General features: G+C 61.2%; 1 protein-coding gene across 2 annotated transcripts in view; it reads left to right on the top strand.

Annotated features, from left to right (window-relative positions):
* Positions 1–25555, top strand: part of MAD1L1 (mitotic arrest deficient 1 like 1) — a 318039-nt gene that overhangs the window by 108578 nt on the left and 183906 nt on the right. Inside the window, exons 1-2 of one of the 2 annotated variants that reach the window (XM_043559541.1) lie at positions 2209–8819; positions 14562–14706. Coding sequence is in view for 1 of the 2 variants with exons in the window: in XM_043559540.1 (XP_043415475.1) it covers positions 14562–14706 (145 nt within the window). In the remaining variant the exon portion in view is untranslated. Of the gene's footprint in view, positions 1–2208; positions 8820–14561; positions 14707–25555 lie in introns of those variants that run through there. The other variant, XM_043559540.1, reaches the window with a different exon arrangement.

The raw sequence follows: 25555 nt of genomic DNA, 5'->3' as shown, positions 1-25555 counted from the left end.
CTCTGAGCTGTCACACAGAGCCCGACACGGGGCTCTGAGCCTTGAGATCACGACCTGAGCCTAAGGCAAATGCTTAACTGGCTGAGCCACCCAGGCGCTCCTAAAGTTATCTCTGAACGGGGGCGCCTGGGTGGCTCAGTCAGTTGAGTATCTGGCCATTGATTTCTGCTCAGGTCATGATCTCAGGGTTCGTGAGTTCAAGCTGCTTGGGATTCTCTCTGTCTCTCCCTCTCTCTGCTCCTTGCCTGCTCGTGCCCTCTCTCTTAAAATAAGTAAAATAAAATATAAAAACAAGATTATCTTCAAATGGATTTTGTACTGTTCCTTTCATCTTTTTTTGTTGCTTTAATTGGGGTGTTTTCGGGGCGCCTGGGTGGCGCAGTCGGTTGAGCGTCCGACTTCAGCCAGGTCACGATCTCACGATCTCGCGGTCCGGGAGTTCGAGCCCCGCATCGGGCTCTGGGCTGATGGCTCGGAGCCTGGAGCCTGTTTCCGATTCTGTGTCTCCCTCTCTCTCTGCCCCTCGCCCATTCATGCTCTGTCTCTCTCTGTCCCAAAAATAAATAAACGTTGAAAAAAAACATTAAAAAAAAAAAATTGGGGTGTTTTCTTTCGTTACGTCATCTAACCTTTCCCATCCGGTACAACACCGTGACAGTCCTAGCCAACCCGTGACCCGGGAACCCCACTCCCTGCTCAGAACCGTGCCTGGGAGACGGGGGGCGTTGGCGCAGACACGCCTGATTGCCCGTCTTGGTTCTGCTCCATTCGGAGTCCGAGTCGTAGCCTTCCCAGGCTCGTTGTCTTTATTTTCCTATGGGGCAGCTGCTGGCGCCTCCCTGCCGGGACCGCCGGGAGCCCGCGGGAGCCCTCGGCTACGCATCAGCCAGTGCGGTACTGGCACCGACAGTCGCCGCCGTCCTCACCGTCGTGGTCACCTTCCTCTTCACCGTAGTGGCTTGAAAATACACGCTCACTTCTGAACAGAATACCCTTTCCTGACAGTTGTGTGTTTGTACCAAGGACACGGCTTAGCTATCTGGCTCCGTCCTGACAGGCACGGCGTTCTCAGGCCGTGCTGCACTCCTCCCCCGTCTTCCCCACCTCTGCCCGCCGAGCCCGTCCTTGAAGGCTCTGCCGAACTACGGTGGAGCCCTCCTCCCCTCCCTCTGTGTCTCTCGGCCACTTGGTGCCCGGCACCCCCTGGTCCCCATGCGAGCGACCGGGGTGGCCCTGGCCAGAGAGCTGCCGGCCTCTGCCCGGGGACCACGGTGGCCCCGTGTCTCCCCGTGGTGGTGGGCAGTCTTGAGAGGTGCAGGCTCCTTTATTTCTTTTCCTTGGAGGCCGTCACGAAGGCGCCGTCACGTGGGGCCCATCACGTGGGGGCCCATCACGTGGGGCCGTTATGTAGGGACATGCCTTTGCCTCTGGTCTGCTCACCCTGCCAGGCCATCCGTCTGCCGCTGAGGGCAACAGGGGCAGGTGCTGTTGTGGCACCTGCCGGCGTGGCAGGACCGGGAAGCCGAGTGGAGGGTGTCCCCCAGAGCCACTCCCTTCTCCTGGGGCCGTTCCCGATGGATCCAGGGTGGTGCACCTGCGGCGAACTGGACACGACGGAGGCGCTGGCTCACCCGGGCACGCGCACGAGGCGGAGGAGCGCTCACCCGGGCCCCAGAGAGCCGACGCCACCCTTTGCCTCCAGCGTGGTGTTCCAGGTGCTGTTCCTCCTTTCCGGGCTGTTCCACACTGCGGTGCTGAGGGCTGTGGGCCTGGCAGCTCCTCTGCAGCTGTGTTGGCCCTGGCGCTTCCTGGGCCCGTGCGGGCGGACGCGGGGCGGGCGCGTGCCCCCCCCCCCCCCCCACCTCCATCTCCCAGCCCCGGAGCGCCCTGGCCTCCACGTCTGCCCTTCATTCCTTCAGAACGTCTTGCAGGCCGCCTCCGAGGCATTGGGGGCCTCGCACGACCTTGCCCTTCCCGCAGCTCCCCGGCTGGCGGGGGTGGAGGGGGGGACCCGCCGCATGGCCTGCCGAGGTGCCGTGGGGATGTGGGTCTCGCTCCGCCGGGCCGGGGCTGGGCTAGGGCCGGGCTGGTCAGAGTCCTTCCTGGGACGCGGCTCTGAGGGGAGAGCTGCAGGGCCCACGGGGAAGGGAGAGGCCCTGGACGCGAGGCTGCGGCAGGTCACTTCCCCGTCCCCCCCAGGCAGGTGGTCACCGGGCGAGGGTGCCCCCACCTTCTGTCCTCAGTGACTGGCCTGGGCGGGCCCCGGAGGAGGGCCCGAGAGGGGAGGGTGCGGTCCGGCACCCACAGTCCTTGCCCTGTGGCTTGGCCCCTGCCTTGCGCTGCTGCTGTGGTGGGCGCTTCTTCCCCAAACTGCTTCTTGAGCACTTCCCGCTATTATCATGTGAATGGGACCTCTCTACCTCAAGAAGTTCGGCTCAGCCGCTCCTCCTTGTGTGCTTGTGTGGCTTTGGGATGCTAATCTAGTAGGCAGATGGCCACTTTGAGATCCGTTTCCTGTGAAGGAATTGTGTAAAGGAAAGCACTTCTCTTTGTTGCCGGCCTGCTTCCTCCGCTTGCTCGCTGGGCGCCCGTGCCCTTGGGATTGCTGAGCCCCTCTCATCTGAAAGGCACCGGTGGTGTGTATGCAGGAGGGGGGCTCCTCGGGAGGGAGCCTTCCCCACGGGGCCCCCAGTCAGGGTCTGTGGGACACGGGGCGAGCGAGGATGGCACCCGCACTCTGGTCCCAGAAGCGCGGGAGCCCTGCCCGCTGTCCGTGGGCACGTGAGCACACGAGCGCGGGCTCCTGCCTGGCCTCCTGCGTCTTTCGCGCCCCCGCCAGTGAGGTTCTGTCCGACCTCTCTGGCAGATCACGGTGTCACCCTGGCATCAGTCTGGGGAGTATCTCTCAGTGACGAGCCACATGCGTGTGAGGACAGACTCCTTACTGGTGCCTTGTGGGCTCTTCTGAGTGCCCACCGCTGCCCCTGAGACTCCCCTCGAATGCTTCCTCTCCTCAGATTTGTGTAAGAGGCTTGAGGTGGGGATTGCTGCCCTGTTGGTAGGTCGGGAAATTGAGGCACGGAGGCGTCTCTGACGCTCCTCACCGGTGTCTGTGGGGCGGATCACAAGTTACGTCACCAAGTGCGTCTCATTTAAGAGGGTCAGAGTCTCACAGAGTATGTTCTCCTACCGCAGTGGAATGGATATTAGAAGTCATTGACGGGGGAATTTAGAAAAGTCACAAACGGGTGGACAGCAAACCACACATTGATACCCGTGAGTGGAAGAAGAGACACGGGAAACGAGAACAGCCATGTGGTTAACTGGGCACACACGTGGTGCAGAGCGCGGCCAGGAGGCAGCACGAACAGTGCTCCGAGGGAGAAAACCCATAGCCCGCAGAAGGAAGGACGTGATAAAATTACGGATGAAATAAATAGAGAACCGAAGAAAACAACAGAACATTATTTATTTGAGAAGAAAAATAAAATGGACAAACTTTGAGCTGGACCACCGGAGCACACGTGTGTGAAGTCTCAGGAAAACCAGGAGAGAGAGGGTTGGGGACATCCTTACAGGCTTCACGGAGCCGGAAGGGACCACGAGAGAATGCGGTGAGGTATCTGTCGTCCGCCAGCACATTATTCAAACTCGATGAAACGGACAAGGTCCTAGAGGATCACAAAGTGCCAGAACTGACGGGAAAGGAGTGGAAACTACAAATAGACGTAGTCAGCAGCCAGAGTACTTCCAGCAGAGAAAGTCCTGGAACCACGTGGCCTCACGGGTGAATTCTGCCTTCCGTTTCAAGAGGGAACTCACACCGATCTTTCTCAAAGCGTTCCCAAACATACAAGGGGAAGAATCCCTCCGTAACTCATCTCACGGGGCTCAGACTTCACGCGCACACAGATGGCAGTTCTGGCGGGTCACGGCTGTGAATGCAGGAGCCGAAACCGTAAACTCTTGGAAGAAGCATCACTGTCCTAAGTCTTTGTGACCTTGAACTCCGGAGGGGCTTCTTAAAGAAGATGCCAGAAGCACACAGTGCTTTGTTGAAACTAACAATGTAAATGCATCAAAGGATGCTGTTAAGGAAGTGAAAAGTCAGCGCTCAGAATGGGAGCAGATATTTGCAAATCGTGTGTTTGGTGAGGATCTGGCACCCGGGAGGCGTTAGGAATTCTCACAGCTCAACACCCAAAAGACGAGCAACTGAGCTTGAAAACGGACAGGGGCCTGAATAGACATTCCTGCAGAGACGACTCAAAGGGACGTGGGAAGGTGCATCGCTAATCTCTAGGGGAACGGAGGCGAGGACAGCGGCGGTCAGTTACCCAGAGAACAGCAGGGGTTGGCGAAGGAGGTACGGGGGCCGGAACCGTTGGTATAATGTGGTGCGGGCGGCGTGGAAGACGGTGTGCCTGGAGCAGAGCAGCAGCGTTCAGGGCAGGTAGAGGCAGGAAGCGGCCCACGCGTCCTTCAGCAGGTAGATGGACTAAAATAAAGGGCTGCATCTGGACTTGGGAATATCATTCAGCCTTGAAAAGGAAGAGAATTCTGGTACAGGCTACGGGGTGGATGCTCTGTGGGATGAGCCAGACCAGGAGGAGCAGACACCGTGTGATTCCGTTAGTATGAGGTCCCGGGGGTCACGTCATCAAACCCTTGGGCACAGTGGGGCCAGGGGTCCGTGTGTAATGGGGACAGAGTCTCAGTGTGGAGAGACAGAACCTTCTGGAAACAGATGGTGAGAACGGCTGCACAGTAGCGTGAATGTGCTCGGTGCCCCTGAGCCGTTCACTTAGAAATGGTTAAAATTTTATGTCGTGTATATTTTGCCGCAAAAACAAATGGCGAAGGACTTACGTAGACATCTGTACAAACGTCTAGCAGTCCCGTGAAGAGCACTGAAACAGCAGTGAGGCCCCGCTTCCCCCCGCCGGGATGGCGAGGAAGACGACGGTATAACATTCGTAACAGTAAACCGGTCACGTACCGTTGCACGCAGGGTCCTTGTGGTATTAACGTAAAAAAGTAATAATAATAACGAACACTAACAAGCGTTGGTGGAGGCTGTGGGGAAACCGAGCCCGCACAGAGGGCATAGCGAGATGCTGCCGTGTGGCGGGACTCGGTCGCCCGAGTCCTCGGAGGGGTGAAAGTGGCGTCCTGTCCGTCCAGTGTGGCCGCCCTAGGTGTGTGCCCAGGGGATCGGAGACGCTAAGCATTACTGCTCACGGAAGCCGGGGAGTGGGCCGAAGACAGCACAGTAAGCCGTCGGTGCGGCATCGCGCGGGGGTGAGGCACAGACGCACCTGGTACGGACAGACGGGACGGACCTCGGACACGTGGTGCTCACGTGGAGACAGGAGAGGCAGAGACGGCCCCGCCGTGTTGGGGTCCCCGAACGCGGACCGTCCACACCCGGTGAATCCTCACACACGTAGGAGATTAGTGGGTGCTGTGGGGAGTGGGACTTCTGTTTGGGGTAAAGAGTCTTTTCGAATTCGTGTTCTGTTTGGGCCCTGTCGTGAATATACTGAAAACCACTGAATTGTTCAGTTTAACGTGGTTAAAACGGTGAATTTTATCCCAATGAGAAGCGAGTCAGTTATTCAACAGATGGTTTTGTAATGTGAATGCCTGAGAAAGCGAGTGAGGCTCGCTGGAAAGACGCTCCCCTTCTGTGGAAGTGGGGTGGGTGGGGACCCCCTGCGTGTGGCCGGTCATTGGCCAGGGCGTTTGGGGCTTCTGGTGTGGGCTCTGTGCGGGGGGAGACAAGACCACGTGCCGGGACCTCGGGGCCACGTCAGGCAGGTCCCCTCCTCGAGGTCACGCCCTCGGTCCCTGTTTGCCGGCTCCTTCCTTCCTGCCCTGATGGCGCTCTCGGTGGCCTGGTGTGGGGGTGTGAGGTGAACTGCCCACTGCACGGCAGGAGTGAGCAGCAGCATCCCCACCCCTGGGCGCCCCTCGCTGTGACCCTGGAGACTGGCCTCTCTACTGTGCCCTGACGACGGGCTCCCCGGGTGTCGCCCCTGCCCTCTGGGTGTTGTGGGCGAACCTCCCCCCCCCCGGCCCCCGCCCCGAGAACTGCGGTGACTGTCCGTCCTCATGGTCGGCCTGGCTCCTGTTCTGCTGGAATTTGAGAAAAGAAAAAGTGTTTGTAATCGCAGCGGGCCTTTGTTTTTCTACGCTCTGTTCAGACACTTCCAGACTTTTGCTCTCAAGTCGTCTCGTCCGGTGTCGGGATTACGGCTGAGTGCCCAGCACACTGCCCCGTTACCCCGCCGCCCTCGCCGGCACCGTTCCTTCAGACCCGCCTGGGGCGGGCCGGCTGCAAGGTGACCCACAGTGATCACCCGGAAGTTTGGAAAGGACTGTGTGTCGGCGAGTGGGTTCCTGTCTGAAGACCCCAACGAGGACGGGCTTCCGTGGCCCCCAGTCCTGTGCTGGCACGCTCCGGAGCCCTGATGCGGGTGGTCGTCCGGGCGCGCCTGGGGACCCCACGCCGGCCTGCCCTGGGGGCCCTTCCGCCCCGCCCAGCACCCCTCCCGCGGTGGGGCGGGGCCGTGCTCCCACGGGTCCGACAGGCACTGGCCCTTCCTTCTAAAGGTCATCTCTGTCTTAGTTGTTAAAGTTCAGGAGGAAATAAACTGCTTAGAGCTGGCATTTCTCAAGTGTCAGCTCCCCGGGCCCTGGAGCCTGGGGTGGGGAGGAGGTAGATTAACAAGTGAGCTGCTGTGTTGACACGGAGACAGCCGGGCAGACGCTTCCCTGTCTTGGCTCCGCGGAGAAATCGCAGAAGAGAAAGTAATGATGTTGTAAAAGCTCGTTTTCTCTTCTCGTTTCTGTTGTTTGGCACGGGAAATGCGGAGATGTTTATTAGTGGGGCGCCGGCCCTCAGAGAGCTTGTCGGTCTCGGGCACCTGGGTGTCACCGGGCGTGCCCGCGTGCGGCCCCGGGGCCCTTCATCCTTGACGGGGAAGCTCCTGCCTGGTGGGGAGACAGCGGGCCCCCCTCCCCCCCTAGGGTGCCACACCTAACTGGGTATTGACTTGTGCTTTGGGTCGAGGACAGCAAAATCGATGGGAAAGCAAACGGGCAGGATGGGCTTTATTAATCAGGCACTGCCGGCCAGCCGGAAGGCGGCCGCTCCGCTCCTGGGCGCGTGGCTATCGATCGCCGGCTCGTCGGGAGCCTCGGCTTCGGAGCTGCCGGGGGGCTGCTGGCCGACGCCGGGGAGGGAGGTGGGCGAGAGTCTGCCGGCTCGTCCGCCGCCTCCCGTCCCGCCTCGGCTGGGCCTCTATTGGCCTCCGGCCCCCACAGACCCAGAGGAGGCCGGCGGGAGCCCCTCCCAGGGTGGCCGCGCTCTCCCCCGCCAGGCTTCCTGCCTTCCCCAGCGTCAGTCCCCGGGGAGGCGGGGCCACACAGAGCCCCTGGGAAGGTGGGACCTCGTGCCCACGTAGCCCGACGTCAGAGCTGCCCTGGACACATCTGGAGCGGTCGCCGTCACACGGCGGGGCACGGTGGCCGTGGCTTTGGACTGGAGCCGCTCGGGTCCTTTTCGGAGGAGAGAGTTTGGGGGTCTTACAGGAAGGTGTGGAAGCGAGTGAGCGGGTGCCCAGTGATGAGTGAGGGGATGCCCCGGGGGTCGTCTCTGCGGGAAGGAGCGCAGCACGCACGGAGCTTGGGGCCGGCAGGGCCAGCAGCTGCGCTGGTGGGGAGCGCCTCGGGGGCGGCCTTCATCGCTGCTCACCTACAGCCTCGTGCTTTCCAAACCATAAATCCAGGGCAGTGAGTGGCCACCGGTGTCTGCAGAGGGCCAGTCAGTGAACGGCTCCCTCTGCCCGTTTGGGCCACAGACACCACGTGGATGAGCAGGTGTGGCTGTGTTGTGACAAAGCCTGATTTTCCAGAGGCAGGTGTGGAGCACGGGGGTAGGAGCAGGGATGAGGCCCGGCCCCCCGGCCTGCTCGCTGTGGGACTCCTGCGTCTCCGGGCGCTGTGCACGGGCCCTCGTCCTCGGGGACGCCGGGGCCGGGGTGACCTCGCGCGCGTGGAAACCTTCCCCAGGCCGGAGAGGCCAGAGCCAGGCGTCTCTGTGGCACTTGGCACGCAGCCCCGTGCTGCCCGACCGTCGGCTTGTTCTAATTATCTGTCCCCCATCGTTCTCCTCGGGCCTGTGGCCCTGCCAGCTGGAGCTCCAGGGGGCGGGGCACTGGGGTGGGTGGTGAGCTCGTCCCGCCGTGTGCCTGGCACCCTGGCCCTGAGGGACGCGGAGCTCGCCTCGCTTGGCCTCCCCACCCCCGTGAACCGGGGGCAGCCCTTCCTGTGCGTTTACACGTCGGCAGCTGATGGGCTCCATCACCTCGTTCACTGTGGTTGGGATCGAAGTGAAACCACAAGGGCAATTTTCCTTCTCGCGTCTCCGGGTCAGTCGAGTGTTCCCGGCGTGGCCTCCACGTGGGACACACGGAAGCTCGCTCGGTTGGGGACTTCGACTGGACGAGACGCCAGGAGAGGCAGGCTCGTGCGAGCGGCGCCCTGGGAAGTGGCTGGAGGCTGGGCTGCAGCCCCTGGCCTGCTCGTCCGTGGCTCCTCTGAGCGGGTCCGTGATGGCCTCTGCTTTCTTTGTTCTCTGGTTTCCTTTCTGCTGTTTGGTTTCTTTTTATTTTTCACAGAAACGTGTATGACGCTTGGAGACACTTAGGATAGGAATTTGATGGCACACACAGCCAGCCGCGTGCGTGCCCGGCCCGGGCATTGAGGCGCGCCGGGCGGAGGCTCACTGCCGCCTCGCCGAGGCAGCCCCCTCGGTGAGTCTGAGCAGGACCGGCAGACTCTGTCGTCTGCTCCCTGCCTTCTCCCCTGCACATGGCACGACCGCTGGGGCCTGTGGTTGCATTTCCGTCCCCAAGTCCTGCCCTTGCTGTGCCGGTCAGGGCTGGCCACGGCCGCGTGGTGGGAGGGCGCCCACGTGCAGACGGGACTCCGGGTCTGAGTAGGAGCCCTGCTGGCTCGCCACGCCCCAGCTGTGCGACCCCTGCCCACTCACCAGGGGCGCGGGGGCCCGACTGTGGCAGCACCCTTCCGTCTCTGATTCTCGAGGTCCGGCAAAGACCAGGCGTGCGTGCTGGGCCCGTGGCATGCCGGCTAGCCTGTCCGCTCAGGAGACGGGTCCCGGAGTTCCCACTTCTGCAGAGACCCTGGCTGCCACCTCCTCTGCTCTTGCCTCTCGTCCCACGTGGGGTAACGTGGTGTGCGTCTCAGCCAGGGGTCTGCGGAGGAGGTCTCCCAGGCACCTGTAAGGCCGTACCCCTGCTTCTCCGCCCCAGCTGGACACGGGGGGCAGGTGTGCCCGAGTGCCCCCGCCCCTGTGAAGGCAGGGACACGGCAGGGGAGCTCACGCTTGCTTTGCACTTCGCACACGTGTCTCATTGGATTCCCTGTGGCCCGTGAGGCAGGGCAGAGATCAGTGGCTTCCTTCTTATCTGTGGGAAAACGGGAGGTCAGGCTTGGAGCTCCCGACCAGTCAGATGCCGAATGGGGTCACACCGGGCTTACTGCATCTCTCCAGCCGGGGGACTCCGGGGCCACGTCTCTGCGTCTCTCTCGGAAGCCCCCGTTAGCGTCCCGCCCCGGCGAGTGCGCTGGGGCCGGCAGTGGGCGGTGCTCTGTGCTGGCTTCCAGGCCTGTGGCCCACGGTTGCCTCTGGGAGAGTTTCTGCAGCCGGTACCCGTGCACCTCTGTGAGTTCATCGTCGCCCTCCCGAGCTGCCGCGCAGCCCCCTGCCAGGTCCCCACAGGCGCGGCTGCACCCAGGGTGCGCAGGGCTTGGGGCGCTCTCCTGTGGGGCGGTTCTGCGGGGGCATTCGTGAACGTGCACGGTGCTCCTTTCCACAGCCCGTCCCTGTCTTCTGCTGGATGAGCCAGCTTCTAGAATGTTCGGCCTCTCAACATTCCCTGCTGAGCCTCGGTGGAACCAAGACCTTGGCCGCCTCCCCCTGGTGTGTCTGCAGCCCCCGCCAGGCCCTGTGCACTCTGGGGCCAGGCCTGTGTGTGCCCGTCCATCCTGGCTCGGCATGGGTGCCCGAATGCCCCAGACAGAAAACGGGCTCACTTGCTGGATGGCGGTTTGGCCCGAGCTGCGGCCCGTGGGGTGCACGGGGCCTCGTGCAGTGAGCCACTCAGGGCCCGAATTTACGATCTGTAAACTGGAGAAGCTTAGAGAGCGTATGTGTTAGTGGTTTGATCTGCACTCCTTGGAGCTCGAAGGAAGAGGATGCTTTAGAGATTTTGCAAAATCGTGACTAAAATCTTGTTAACGTTTTCTTAACTTTGCACAAAAGCGTACTTGCTAGAGACCAGCGCGCGCCTGCCGTCCTAGTTCACCCCCTCAGGCTAGCTGGCGCTGCACTGCGTGCTCTCGGGCACGTAATCACGCGCCTGCCTGCGAACGCCGGTCCAAGTGCGCTGGTGAAAGGTTTGTTTTGAGCTTGGGTCTGGCGACGGCCGTCGGCGTGTTCGCGCCCTCCCGTGTTCCTGGGCCCACAACGGGCGCGACGCTGCATGGGGAATGGTCGTCCCTCCTGGATGGACACCACCACCCTGTCCGGGTCCTTCCCAGAGGCGCGTGGCCGGGAGAGCACCGGCCGCGGAGGCGCGGCTGCAGGGGTCGTGTGGGGCCGGAGCCGGCATCCGAGGTCGTCTCCGAGAAGGTCATTAAAACGTCTCCTACCGCTTCAGAGCGAGCCGGGTCCTCTGTTCCTTGAAAGTAGGCGTCCTCAGGTGAGGGTGACGGGAGGGGCCGCAACACGGAGACGGTTCTCAGAAGCTGAGACCTCGTCTCCCTCGGCAGACGCCCGCTCGGGAAGGCATTGATCGATAGGCATGCCGACTTCTCCTTCAAGCACTAAGCACTTCATTTTGAACCCCCAGAGGCTCGCGGAAATGCCAGTGACCCCAGAGTTCAACTTCAGCTCGGAAGGTAGTGGTTTAATGTTTTATGAGTATTCTCCTTTGCTTCCCAAGAAAGGCTGAGGTGGACCGGAGAGGACAGCCCGACGAGAAGGGTCAGCCGTCGGGCACTAGTGTCTTGCGTCGGGCCGCGGGCTCGTTGCGCATGTGGGGTCCCTCTCTGCCTTTCTGCTGGTGGGGGCGGGGCGGGGCAGTCTGCCGGCCGCTGACTTGAACAACTCACTTGGGGAACTTTGGCCAGGATTTGTGGAAATGTCAGGAAAGCGCGCTCCTCTGGGAGGCCGGCCCTTCTTGGTGCCTGAGGGCCTCGCTATCCCTTGCCCTCTGTCCTGCGAGGCCAGGATCCCCGCCCCAGGGCTGGCCCCTTGAGTGTGTGGCTCACCGTTGCTCTGTCTCCGTGGAGTTTATATGCAGAAGTGTGTCCGTCCTGACTCCTTGTCCCCAACCCGTCCTCTCCTCCCCTCTCCCCTCTCCTCTCCTCTCCTCCCCTCCCCTCCCCTCCCCTCCCCTCCCCTCCCCCCCTCCCCTCCCCTCCCCTCCCCTTCTTTCCTGCTGAATGGACGCCTACATGGGGAGGGGGGTCTGTACTTCCCATCTCCCAGAGCTGTGCCCTCGGCCCCCGAACCCTGCCCTGCGTGCGAGGCAGTGACACACCTGGGTGTTGGCTCCCTGACCGTCACGTGCCTGTTGCGGTGACTGAGTTGTGTGTGTGGACTCCCGCCCCTTTGCCCCACGCTCTCCTTTGCGGGGGTGGGGCGCTCCAGCAGCACCCTGCACACGTCTGACCTGGTAGGTTGGATAGCACCCGCCTTTTCCCTCGCTGCTTCCCGCGGCGGCTGCTCCGTGACATCAGGGCTCTCTCTTCTCATCTCAGCTCCAGTGTGACAGGCAGCGACAACGACCTTTCATGCCACATTCTCTCGGTTGACATGAGCCACATGGTTTCTGTGCCCCATCGGTGCACAGCCCCGTGAGGTCGGGCTCATGCTGGTCCCTGCGTTTGAGAACGGCCGGGTGCCTCCGGGCTACCGATGGTCCTGGATAAACCTCTGTGGAGTGCGCCCCCTGTGATGCCCTGAAGATGAGTGTGACTTGTACTTCCGTGTCCGAAACGCCTGAGCACGGACGCAGCCTGCAAGGCCAGCAGCCCTGAGTATGGAGCGAGTCCCTTGGCCAAGGGCAAGGGCTGGGGATACGCTCAGCTGCTCGCCCAGTGCTGACTCTGCAGGGTCATGTGTCCTCTGCCCTGTTCCTTCCGGAACATCCTGGTTCCCTGGAAGGCATTTCACCATCGGGACAGGCAGTTTCTCTTTGTTTTTGCCTGCTTTCTCTTTCTTTCTTTCTTTCTTTCTTTCTTTCTTTCTTTCTTTCTTTCTTTCTTTCATGTGTATTTATTTATTTTTTAGATAGTGCGAGCTGGGAAGGGACAGAGAGAGGTGGGGGGACAGAGGATCCGAAGCAGACTCCACGCTGTCAGCACAGAGCCCAACTCAGGGCTCAAATCCATGAACCGTGAGATCATGACCTGAGCCAAAGTCGGACGCCTAACCGACTGAGCCGCGCAGTGCCCCTGAGGCAGGTTCCCTTTCTGACTGGGAACCTGACTGGCCAGGTTCCCTTTCTGACTGCCAGCCTGGGCCCCGTTGCCTTCCCATTGCCTCTCGGCCGATGCGATGTGTCTGTGACATCCAGGACTGGGCAGTGGGCCCCACCAGGTACTGGGGGCTGAAGCCCTCTTGTGATTTAAGGGGGGATTTAAGCACGCGGAGCTGGCAGCCAGCAGACTAAGACGTGGGCGTCCTGTGCCCCGGCTTGCCTCTTGGCTGCTACCCGCTCTTGCTGGGGAACTTTCTGGTTTGACCCCCTCATGGATGTGTGGGCATCATGATCCTACATAGGGGGACCCGGGGCTTCTCAGACTCCCCCAAGGCCGTCCCCACCAAGCCTGTGCTCAGGGCGGCTTGTCCGTGGCTCCTTATCCCTGAGCTTGGCTGGACGGCGGCTCGGCCTTGCGTGTATGAGCGAGGGGACACTGCCGGTCTTGTAGTTACGTTGCCGGTTGTCAGAACGCTGTTTCAAGGCACTCGTGAGCTCCCACCTGGGTCCCGCGGATCTGGAGTTGATCTCAGTTCTTGATTATTAACTTGGCCTATGCACAGCGTCAAGTCGAATCAGAACTGAAAATAGCCTCTTAACGGGCCGGTTTCAAATGACTGTTTTTACCTGTCTTTTGTCTTATTTCACGTCTTTGCGGAGCACCAAGAGGAGTCAGGTGCAGCCGGTCACTGTTCCCTTGAACCCTTGAGCTACTGATGGGGGTTCCCGCGCTGGGCCGGCCCAGCCTCCTACCCGCTCCCTCTGTGACTCATGCGCACGCTCAGACTGAACTACGAGATGAGAGCAGAAACCGCACGCTAGTGCGGGAGGGAAGTGGGCTTGGCGCACGCCGCCTCCGAAGACAGCGTCCACCGCCGTCCCCGGGAAGTGAGGTTTCCTTCAGGTCGTGGGGTCAAAGCGGAAAGGACGCGGTGGGAGTACAGGTGTGACGAGAGCCCACGGGCGCCCTCCCCGGCGTGGCCCCGGCTCACCATGCCGCCTGCGTGAGCGCCACGTGCGTCAGCTCTCAGCACATCCTGAAGACACCGTGTTTCTGCATTTCCTTCGGAAGAGGCACCTCCCGGCCCTGCGGGGTCCGGGGACGCCTCCCCTCGCGGCCCCTCCCCTGGTCATCGTCCCCTCCGTCAGGCCGCGGGGACGGCCACCCTGCGTGCAGAATCGCGAGGGTGCGTGGTCTCGGGAGTCGGGTTGTCCACGAGCGCTGGGTGCCGGCTGCCGTTTGCTGTTTAGGAACAGGTCAGGAGCAGAGGGCGGCCCCGGGCAGGACTGAGGGGCCGAGCGCGTTTTGGGGCACAGGCCGGGCTCTGAAGGTGCTTCGGGGCTGGGCCAGGGAGTCGGGTGTTAGCCTGTGGGTGGTCAGGAGCCCGGAGCCCTGACCTGGGCCCCCCTGCTGTCATCTGCCCCCTGAAGGGACGACTTGCATGGGGCTCCGGTGGGACCCACGGGCAAGGTCCGCGTGCCGGGGGTCTGGCCTGTGGGAGGGGAGGGGGAGCCGCTGCGGGGCACCCCGGCCGTTGTCGGAGCCCCGCTGGCGTCCGGCGGGGCAGCGCTGGGGGAGCGGGCCCCACCTCCGGGTGGCGGGGGCTCCCCCACACCCGCGGCACATCTGGCTGCTGTGATCCGGATGGAAGTGCTTGCCGGTAATTTAGCTCATTCAGAAGTGCCGTCTCCCCGGAGCGCTGCGCTGCTGACAATTTTTCCCATTGTGTGTGGGGTTGAGTCCCCCCCTCCCCCCGCTGCCTGCCGTGTTCTGGGATCACCCTGGGTGTCTCTTTGAAATCCAGAAACTCCTGAAAAGCTCTAAGTAGCTATTCACGAGTAAGGAAATGGCAGCGTGCCGGTTGCACGTGCGGCTCTATTTTGGGACCTACGTGACGGGCTCGTCCTGGTCCCGGGGGGCCGTGGCGGGGGGCGCCATCCTGCGGGCCAGGCCTCACTGCTCTGCCCTGTCTCCTTTCCCCGCAGCGCCCGTGGGCTGGAGAAGGTCCGGCAGCAGCTCCAGGAGGAGGTCCGCCAGGCCAGCGGCCAGCTGCTGGAGGAGAGGAAGAGGCGGGAGACACAGGAGGCTCTGGCCCGGAGACTCCAGAAGCGGGTCCTGCTGCTGACGAAGGTACGGGGCCGGGCGGGGGCCCGCCGTCCCGGCCTCTGCTCCCCTGGCCGGCGGCCGCCAGCCCGTCCGCACCACGTCCAGGCTTCCCGAGATCGCTGCCAGCCCGAGGGCGGTTTTAACCGCGGTGAGGAGTGTCCGGCTCCTCGGGCCGTCGGGCTCGTGTGCGGCCGCCTGGGGTCCCCTCAGAAGGTGTCCGCCTCCCTGCGGAGTCGGGGCTTCGTCAGGCTGTGCCTCTGTCCCGTGATGCTCGCGGGGTTCTTGAATCACAGCAAAGACTTCTCCAGACCCCGGAGGTCCCTCTGGGACTTGGAGGGCCCAGGTGTGGGTCCCCTTCTGGACGGCCGTCCGGCGACCTAGCGCTCCCGGTGAGGGGCGGGGCGGCCGGGGCTGCACGCTGACCCGGGGTCACCCCTTCCCTGGGCCACGGGCCAGAGCGGCCTTCCCCTCTTTCAGTGACCAGATCCCGGTGGGTCTGTGGCCCGTGGTTTGGACTGAGAACTCTCACCGGGGCCGAAATGCACTGGGCCTCGTGTGTGGGGCGGGCTCTCTCTGACCGTCCTGTGCCTGCAGAGCTTCCCATGTCGGCTGGACGGAGCCCGCTGGAGCGCGGATCAGGGTTTTCTGTGGGACGGCGTCATTTAAATGCTGCTGTGAATGCTGAAGTTTCAGAAGACGGGGAGGAGAGAACCTGCATCTGTCCCCACACGCTCTCCAGGCACGGACGGGGTGTCCAGCTCGCTGGACAAAAACCCCTGCCGCCTGCGCCCGACCCAGCCACGTGTGGGCCGCGTGGGCCAGTGTCAGGCCACGATGGCCCAGATTGTTTCTAATGAAAACCGAGGCTCTTTGGCTCTGGGGCCACCTGGTTATGAAGGTTTTAGGGGATAAGTCGTATTTCAGCTGCTAAGCGCCCGCCATTTTGTGGCTTCTCCAGCATGTTCCTTGCCATGCCATGGTGTCCCTCGAGAGCCTTGGCATCCCTCAGGGCCCTGGGTCCAGGGCTTCCCAGGTCAGGCTCAGCCAAGCTCTGCACACAGGCCCTGGGTACCACCCCTGTCATCCTGGCTCTGCAGGCGGCCACCCCCGCAGCTTGGGCTGCCTCTGGCAGAGACGAGGACGCGGTCCCGTGGCCTCGGTGCTCGTGGACGGTTACAGGCAGGGGTTTGGAGCCGCCTTCTCGTGCCCCCACCTCCTCCCTCCCTTCCCCAGCACGTACTGCGTGCCACCAGGTCACCTGCACAGGTTCTGGGTCACGGCCCTTCTAGTGCCTGTAGTCTAGCCGGATGGGCAGGAGGGACACGCGCGCACATGCCAACCGTGATGGGATTTTCGTGGGAGCAGAAGCCGCCGCTGAGCCGCGGCCCGAGGGCTCGGTTTGAGAGGGGCACTTGCAGAATTTGGCTCCGTGGAAGACGGGGGGATGGGCAGGAACGCGGGCAGAGGGAGCTGGGGCAGGAGGCACAGCCGCCGGGAGGGCACGTCCACGGCACAGCTGCCTCGGCACGTCAGGGCTGTGTGGGCTGTCTGCGCCTGACTTGCTGTGAGCGAGAGGCCAGGACGGGCTGCGGTCCGTGATGTGGGAAGCACGGGCTTTTCCGGGGTGACGGGCAGGGGACCTTAACCTGTGACCTTGAAGAAGGCGCTCGGTCCCTCTGCGTCCCCATTTTCCCATCCCCGGGACGAGCAGCGGTGCCGTGCACCGAAGCGGACCCGGGTGCCCGCCAGACGGGCTCCGCGGGGACAGCGCTCACCAGAGTCACAGGGAGGAGACGGAGTGGAAGTTCCCGAGGCACGTCCACCCGGGCCCGCCGCACCCTCCAGCACGCCCCGCCCGGCACCCACCCAGAGGAAGGGAATCCGGTGCGTGGCGCGGACGTCTGCACCCCCCTGACGCAGCATCGCTCATGGCCACGTGGCCCTGGTGCCCGTCAGCGCTGGGCGGGGGAAGGAGGCGCCAGGTAGGTGCCCGACGGGTTATCGTTGAGCCACGGGAGAGAAGGAAACCCCGCCCGTGTGTGACACCACGGGCGGGCCTGGAGGACACGGCCGAGCGACACGACAGCGAATCTTCGGACACGGGGAGCAGGTTGGTGGCTGCCAGAGACAGGCTGGATGTGGACGAAACGGGGGTGGGGGGGCACGAGGGACGGACCTCCAGACGCGATACGAGTTCTAAAGGGAAAACATGAGCCACGGGTGCAGAGCATCCCCTCTTTGTGGGGGGCCCCGGGTCACCCGTGCCGTGGGAAAGCAGCCCCCCATCCTGGACCAGGGGTGCCCTGCGTGTGAGGCCGCGTGAGAGTGCTGTCGCACATGGGCAGTGGAGTGTGCGGCCATTTTAGGAAAGGAGGCTTCGCGAGGGTTCGTGGAGGGCGTCCGGGGTGAGGCTGGTTGGGCAGGTCGGCGGTCACCCTGGTGGAGCTTTGCCGGTGGCGGGTGCGTGTGGCTCATTCCGTCCTCCTCCAGGGCCTCGTGAACGGCGGGCCGCCGGTGGCCTGAGCCGTGGGGCACGGCCTGGAGCGCCTTGTCTGCCGCCTGCCCGTCCCGCATGTGCACCGCTCAGAACCACAGCTGGGGCACAGTGTCCCGCCTGGATGTGCGCACGGGCTGCGTCTCTGTTCCCTGTCGGTCCGGAAGGCACCTTTTCCAACCCTCCCCTGGGGACAGCCCCTTCTTACCCCAGGCTCCCGTGGCGCCTTGGCCACAGGGTGTTGTGGCTGGTCCAGCGGTCTTAGCGGGGAGCCTATGACTGCCACTGTGCGTGCAGGGGGGCGTGTGGAGCTCCATCTTCCGGGCTGTCTGGCCAGTGTCGTGGTGAGCTCTCGTGGCTTCCGTCCCGTTTCGTGTCTAGCTGGGTGGGTGACTGCTGTTCCCGTGGGGCTTGCTGATGGGGTCTTACTTGATTTCAAACCATTCGTGTTTTTATTGTTAATAAAACTTATTTTCTGGAATAGTCTGTGATTTAGACCAAAATGGTCTTGGAACGGTCGTCACTGCTCAGGGACCAGGCCTGACCAGGGCCGTTGACTGAAGTCTGTGCCGTCCTCCTGTTTGCTTCATTGCCCCTCAGCCCTTTCTCTGTCTTGGACCCCCCCCACGGTGAGTCGTCACCTCTCCTCGGGCCATGGAAGTTCTCGGACTCCTTGCGTGGATGAGTCCACCGCCAGGAGTGTGGCGCGGGCGTCCCGTGGCAGGTGCTGGACGGGGGTGTGTCCGAGGCTTTCCTCCCAGGCCCCCGGGGGACGGGGCAGCCCTGCAGGGAAGGGCCCCGGCCGTAGCCTGACTTCCCCGTGTGGACGCTGGCCTTGCTTACCCGGCTGTGCCGGGTCAGCCGGGTCTCTCCCTCCACGGTGCACGGCCACACCTGGGGGCTGGGGGGTCACGCCCCTCCTAGAGGGCGCAGTAGCTCCATTCTGGACTCTTCTGCGTGAGGTTCGACTCTGCTTTCCGTTTATCCGTTAATTCAGACACTTAGGCATATCAGGCGGGCTCCCGGGGATGTGTTGTAGGTTTGGGTTTTACCGCCGTGCTGCTTGAATTTGTCCCGTTGGCCGCCGGGAGCTCTTTCAGTTGTCAGTGTGGGGGTGTACCCCTCCCCCACTTCCCTGCTGTCGGGGGCCACCAGGTGCCCTGGGCTCATCCAGGTGTGTCCCACCCACCCCGGCGCCAGCCGCCGCTCCAGGACCCCATCCCCTTCCCTGGAGAACGGCGTCAGGATCCGCAAGCCGCGTGAGTGCTCTGCTTCTCCGTGGCCCTCTCAGCTCGCAGGGCCGGGAAGCGTGTGTCCCAACTCACGTGTGCACACGCGTCTGTGAACATTTCCCCGTGTTTCTTCCCCGAGCTCTCATGAATCAGACGCGTGTTCCCATGGACGTGCCCGCCTCCAGCCCACAGCACGCGGGTCATCCCAGCCCCTCTCCTGCCACCCTGACCCCCGACTCCCACTACCCCCCACGACCCCTCACCCAGCACGTTATCCCCGGGTGATGACTCTGTATCTTCAGCTTTTTGTTTTTGTTCAGTAATCGTAGATCACTGGGAGTTGCGAGGATAGCACAGGAGGGTCCCTTAACCCGTCACGGTTTCCCCGGTGATCACGTGGCATGCAATTTTGGTGCCACGCTCTGATCCTGGTGCACGCGTATGTAGATCCGCGTGGGCACCCCCGCCCTCAGGGTGCCAGACGGCCTCCCCTGCAGGTGCGGTCACACCCTCCCCTCCTGCACCCTGGCACGGCAGCTGCTCATCTGTTTTCTGTCCTCAAAGTTCTGTCCTTTCAAGAACGTGGTCAGCATGGAATCATACAGCACGTGGCCCTTTGAGACTGGCTTTTCCCCTCGGTGTGTGGCCCTCGTCCACCTGGGTCGCACTTGGGTCAGCAGGTGGTCCTTCTTTGTTGTCGAGCGGGACTCTGCACCACTCAGGGCGTTTCGTAGTTTCCAGGTTTTGCTGTCACAGATACAGCTGCTCGAAGTGATGGCCCACAGGTTTTGTGAGGACCTGAGTGTTCATCTCTCGGGGTGGGTGCTCAGCAGGGCGCTCGTGGAACCCTGCAGTGTGGCCCCCTGGGAGTCCCCGACCCCCGCGCTCGTGTCTCCAGGGATGGGCTGCTCCTCGCTGGGCCGGAGGTGGTGGCTGGGGCTCCCACTTGGTCTGCAGGCGGGGGACCGTGGCGTCGCCAGGCGAGCCAAGTTCTTCCTTATGAGGAGCCCGTGTTCGCCAGTTTTCCGTGGCTGCTGTGGTGGTACCGTAGCCGTGGCAGTGGGACTGGCACGAGTGTGTCATCTGGCAGTTGTGGGCAGGCCCGGCCGCGCCCTGGGCCCCAGACCCCACCAGCCCGCGGCAGGTACCGGCCTCACCCTGGCCAGCCGCCGGGAGAGTTTATGCCCAGGCTCGCTGGGCTTGTCGTGGAACTCGGTCGTGTGGTTGTAGGACCACGGGTCCTGTTCCGTGCCAGCTGTCCTCACCGCTGGCGCCGGCTCGCGTTCTTGCTCACGCTCTCCCTGCGGTCCCTCCAGCAACAGGCCGTTGATGTCCTATCACGGTTCACATCTCGGCGGCTTCCTTTCCCGGCTGCGCTGGCGAAGTTCCCTGCTTCTCAGAGCTCACGCAGCTTGGCCGGCATGGGCGGCGTGGTCCCGTAGTTTTAGGGTCCCTGACGTAATTCCATCTGCAGAAACCTCCTGGCCTGGCCTGCCACGTGTGCGGTCAAGGGCGGGAGGTGCTGTAGACACCAAGACTCGGAGGTTCAGGCGCCTACCAGGCCGGCAGACTGCCCGATGCGGGGAGTGGGCCTGCGCGGCGGGCCGGGGTGGGCTGGAGGGCTGTGCCACCCGGAAGGGGCACCCCAGCCGCTGGAGCCTGAGAGAAGCCGGCGTCACTCACACGAACGTCCTGTGGGTTTGCAAAGTACTCTTACTTCTGTGTGTTGGAGGGGGCGGTGGGGCAGCTCAGGGAAGCAGTCCCTTGCGGGGGCCGGTGCGTCCTGCGTTCGCAGCGAGTGAGTCCCCTGGGACGGTCTGCCCACTGCCTGTCGACAGGAGAAAACGTGGAGCACTTCGGAGACTTCCTGTTGCCGGGCACAGCGGCCATGCCCTGTACCCCTGTTTCCGTAGGCGTCCTGCTGAGTGAGCACCACACCCTCTCTGTTTGCCGAGATCACTGGGGTTCTCCCTGACACGCGTGGTTCCCCCATCCCCCGTTAGAATCCCTGGGGGAGTCCCCGTCCACACAGGTGCCTCATGACGGTGCTGGGAGGTGTGACCCCCTCCGTGCTCAGACCGCGCCCCGCCTTTGTGAGTAGGAAGCACCCAGCTTCCTTCTCGGGCATTTTCTGTTCCGCAAGGTCACTGCTCGGGTCCCGAGGCAGGAAATTTCCATTCTTCCTGTCTCAGCAGGTTGGAAGCCAGTGGCACTTCCTGGCCTAATTCAGTCTTCACCCTGACCCGCTGCGCTCACCGGCCTTGCTGAGTTAGGGCGAGAGTGGGTATTGATTGCCTCGCGCTGACTGATGGCTTATACTGACTGTCGCTCGAAGGCACGTTCCCGATGGGTCGATACCAATCTCCTGCACAGCCCCGGGCCCGGCTCATGGGGACCCGCCTCGCCAGCCAGCGGGGTGATGAGGCTGTTCATCAGGCCTTACTGTGCAGGGGCGCTGCCAGCCTGCCGCTCCCTGCTCGGTGCCGGGTGCACGTCCACCTTCACCTTCGAGTGACCTGGGTTCCGCAGCGTGTCAGACGCTAGCCTGGCGGCCCCTGTTCAGATGCTTCCTCGTCAGGGCACCTCTGGGGTGTTTTGGTTGCTGGCCTTTCCCTGTCCTTGCCCGTCCCCCGGGACAGAGCGGTGTGTGTGGTGCCCCTGCCACACGGCGGGGCCGCAGCGTGGGCTCTGGGCTCCCGTGTCCACCGAGGGCCCTGCTTGTGTGTTTGACATTTCGGTACGCAGTGCTTGGAGTGCGCAGTTTTATTTTGAGACCTTATTAAGCGGCTCTCGTCTAAGGGTTTAATTGTTACTGATAGCTAAGAGTGTAATCACCTTGGTAAAATACCACGACTATTTTAAGCGATTGAAAATTGCCTTCCAGAAGTGGGTGAACACAAACCATTTTCCTATTTGAGATGAGCTATTTCCAGTGGGCCCCTAATATTCCACAATATGGTTATAGAATCTTGTTATTTATAGAAGCCGAGCAGTTAAAGGTAAGTTTTTAGCGAGAAATTAAAAAACCAAATGAAAACAGAAGCTTAACTCTTTTCTACATCCTGACCGTTCCCTGACCCCAGATTCCAGAGTGCAGTGGTCTTTGAGAGGAGGGCACAGGTCACTGGGCCTTACTTACAGGGGGAGTCAGAGTCCGTGGTAGGTAGTGATGATGTCCCTCCTTTGAAAGGTCCCTGAGTGGGGTGGTGGTCCTCCTGGGTGGTGGTCTTGGTGGGGTAGACACCCTGGGGGCGGGGAGGGGTGGCCCCATCTGTGTCGGGCATGCAGGGGTGTGGAGTGCTGGCTGGCTGAGGATGCCCACGCACAGTGTCAGCGGGACTGCAGGCCGTTCTGTGGACACCCGACCCTGTGTGTGGCCCAGAACCTGGGTCTGCCCCAGAACCTAGAGACTCTGGCTTCAGTCGTGCTCTGGGAGGCGGGGGGGGAGGACGCGTGGGAGCTGGCCCTCCCCATGCGGGTTTAGGGGCTGATTGCCCTTTGCTCCTGAAGTTGTACGAGTTCTCTCCTTATTCTGAACACAAACCGCTTGTCGGAGATGCGGCCGCAGCATCTCCCGGTCTGCGGCTTTGCTGCTTCTTTCTGAATTGTGTCTGTTGACGAGTAGCAGCTTTTAATGTTAGCGCAGTCCAGCGGACTGATTTCGTTACCGTTGTGCTGACGCTTTCAGAGCCTTGGTGAGCTTAATGACCGTGACCTTTGCTACCAGAGTCATGGGGATAGTTAACTGTGCTCTTCTAACTGCTTTATGGCCTCACCTTTTACGGGTGACCTAACCTGGCCTGCACGTGTCAGGATCATTTTTCCCCAGATGTTAACTGGACTTACGCTCGTGGTCATCTGGTGGCGTATACAAACGCTGAGTCGTTATGTTGCCCGCCTGAAACTAATGCTACGTGTCGGTTATGCCTCACTTAAAATTTTTTAAAAGATTATTTTCTCGGACTGCCTGGGTGGCTCAGTCGGTTAAGCATCCGACTTCAGCTCAGGTCATGATCTCACAGTCTGTGAGTTCGAGCCCTGCGTTGGGCTCTGTGCTGACAGCTCAGAGCCTGGAGCCTGCTTCAGATTCTGTGTCTCCCTCTCTCTCTGCCCCTCCCCTGCTCATGTTCTCTCTCTCTCTCTCTCTCTCTCTCTGTCTTAAAAATAAATAAGAACATTAAATTTTTTTTAAAAGATTATTTTTTCTCTGTTGAATATGCAGTTGGCCCAGGAGCATTTACTGAGAGATATGCCTTAACCCTGTGTGGTGTCATGTGGCCATAACCAGCCACCAGGCACTGGGCATGGGGAGTCCAGCCTCTGGGTTCTCTTGTTCCGTCGGCCCTTTCTGTCTTTTCGCCACTACCACCCTGTGCCCATTTATGATGTGTTAATACCTGGCAGCAAACCTTCAAAATTGTTGTTCTTTATGATTTTGGCTAATTTTGGTCCTTTGCTTGTCCTTACGCATATCGGAATCAGAGTGCTAGTTTATGTGGAAAACTCTGCTGGCACATGATAAGGATTCAGGGAATTTGTAAATCAGTTTGGGAAGAAATGACACCTGGACTTTGCTTCTGAACGAGAACATCGTAGATGCATACTATTAGACATTTCCCTGCATGTTTTCTATGTTGGGTGCAGCATTGACAGTGTCTCCGAGAATCTCGTGTGTGCGTGTGTGTTACTGGTGTCTGCACACGCACTGACCGTGTGCGCGGCAGTCCTGCCGACCTCGCTACGTGGGCAGAGACGAGCCTCGTGTCGGTGCATAACCCCGGCACACCTCTTCCTCTCGGGTCCTCGTGCCTTTCCTTGTTTGTCCTTTCCCTGTCTTCTTGACGTGGCCGCCAGTCGGCTGTCACGCGGAAGTGACAGTGGTGATGTCCCTGACTCATGCAGATCTCCGTCCGGAAGCTTCAGTAATTCACCGCCGAGGATGACACATGCCGTTTGTTTCTCGTAGATACTCTTCACTGCGTTAATGGAATCCCCTGCTATGTGTTGTTTCGTTTCTTTTCTTCAAGATTTTTTTTTTTTAAACAATCTCTACACTCGACGTAGGGCTCGAACTCACAGCCCTGAGATCAAGAGTCGCACGCTCCGCTGACAGAAGCCAGCCAGGCACCCCCTTTGTTGTTCTTTTCTAAGAGTTTTTATCAAAAATGCCTACTACATCAGTTTCGATGTGGTGGGTTATTTTTATTGCGTTCCGTTCAAGCATTTTCTCACATTCTTTCTGGATGTGCACAAGCTGACCTTCAGGCAAGGTTTCCTGCGCTCAGAGCACAGCACAGGCAGACGGGAAGCTGGAAAGGGATCGGAAGATCCCAGACTCACTCACCTCTCCTCGGCCCTCTCGTCCCACAGATTGTGGGGAGCGAGTCCCGCGCGCCAGGCTCTGCGCCGGGCACTTGTGAGCCGGGGCCGTTGCACAGCCTCTCGCTCGCAGCCCGAGGGCACCTCCCTCTAGGGCACAGAGCAGACCAGTGGGAGCCTGGAACGCTGCAGGGGGTTTGCTGAGCGCTGCAGGCAGCTAGGGAGGGAGCGCCCGGGTGAACCTCCCGTGCCAGAGCTTGGTCGGTGGCTTTGAGTTTTGTTTAACAACTACGGATCCACAGGAAGTCGTGACGGTAGTGGACAGGCCCCACATATCTTTCCCCCAGCTTCTGCCGTGAAAACCTGTCCTGTGATTACAGCACAGTATTAAAACCAGGCGCTTGGTGTTTGTGGTGTGTGTGTGTGTGTGTGTGTGCGCGCGCGCGCATGCGTGTGTGTAGGGGGCTCTGTGTCATGTGAGCCCATGTGCAGATTCGCCAAAGTGCCCCTGCCGCAAGGACCTTCTGCCTGCTGCCCCCAGAACCACACCCACCCATCACCCCTACTCTGTTTTCTGTCTCTGCTGTTTTTGGCATTTCTTTTTTAAAATTTTTTTTTTTTTTTTTTTTTTTCAACGTTTATTTATTTTTGGGACAGAGAGAGACAGAGCATGAACGGGGGAGGGGCAGAGAGAGAGGGAGACACAGAATCGGAAACAGGCTCCAGGCTCTGAGCCATCAGCCCAGAGCCTGACGCGGGGCTCGAACTCACGGACTGCAAGATCGTGACCTGGCTGAAGTCGGACGCTTAACCGACTGCGCCACCCAGGCGCCCCTGTTTTTGGCATTTCAACGATATTAAGTAAATGGAATCATATAATGTGTGATGTATTCGAATTGTTTTTCAATTAATAGACTCTATTTTTTCGAGCCATTTATGTTTATAAGAGCAAGAACCAGAGAGTACAGACCTCCCATGATCCTCTTCCTCTGTCTCAGTGATGGCTGTCCTGCTACTAACACCTTGCATCAGTCGGGTCCGTGTGTCACAACCGATGAACCGTGATGGCGACGTTATGATTAATTGGGTCCACAGCCTACGTTAGTGCCGGCTCTCAGCCTCGTGTGTCCTGTCGTTTGACAGATGCGTGATGTCGTGCGTGCAGCATGGCGGTGTCACCTCACAGAACGATGTCACCGCCCTCACATCCCTGTGCCCCGCGAGCTCACCCTCCTCCCCGCCCCCCCCCCCCCCCCCCCGAGCCCGGGCGGCCGCCGATGTGCCCCCGTGTCTGTAGCTGTGCGTTTTCCAGAACATCACACGGTTGGAGTCGTGCAGCGTGGAGCCTTTCCAGACTGGCTGCTCTGGCAGTATGTTTTCAGGGTTCCGCCGTGTCTGCGCACGGCCGGATGGCTCGTTTCTTCCCAGCGCAGGCTCCCGCTCCGTCGTCTGGGCGCGACGTAACCTACCTGTGCGCTCACTTGGTGAGGGCGAGGTGGTGCGTCCAGGCCTTGGCGGTTTTGAAGGACGCTGCAGTAAACGCTTGTGTGGGAGTTTTGTGTGGATGCGCAACGTCAACTTGCGTGTCTGGATCGCGCGGTAAGCGTTTCGCTTTGAACGCTTTCACCACCAGCCGTGCTGGAGGAAGCCGTGCCTTCTTGTGAAGCTTTTCACACACGGTGGTTTTTTTTTTTTTTCCCTCTTTTGTAGAAGCTCTACGAGGTGGGGGTGTTGCCGTGTTCCCGACGGGGTCACGGGCCACTGGAGGCTGGAGCCACGCGCGTCAGGCCTGGCTCCTCCCCGGACTCTGCTGATGACCTCTGCCCTC

Source organism: Prionailurus bengalensis, chromosome E3 (assembly GCF_016509475.1).
Source record: "Prionailurus bengalensis isolate Pbe53 chromosome E3, Fcat_Pben_1.1_paternal_pri, whole genome shotgun sequence".
Taxonomy (NCBI): Eukaryota; Metazoa; Chordata; class Mammalia; order Carnivora; family Felidae; genus Prionailurus; species Prionailurus bengalensis.
The sequence above is the reverse complement of the archived record's forward strand: the minus strand, read 5'-3'. Positions and strand labels throughout refer to the sequence as shown.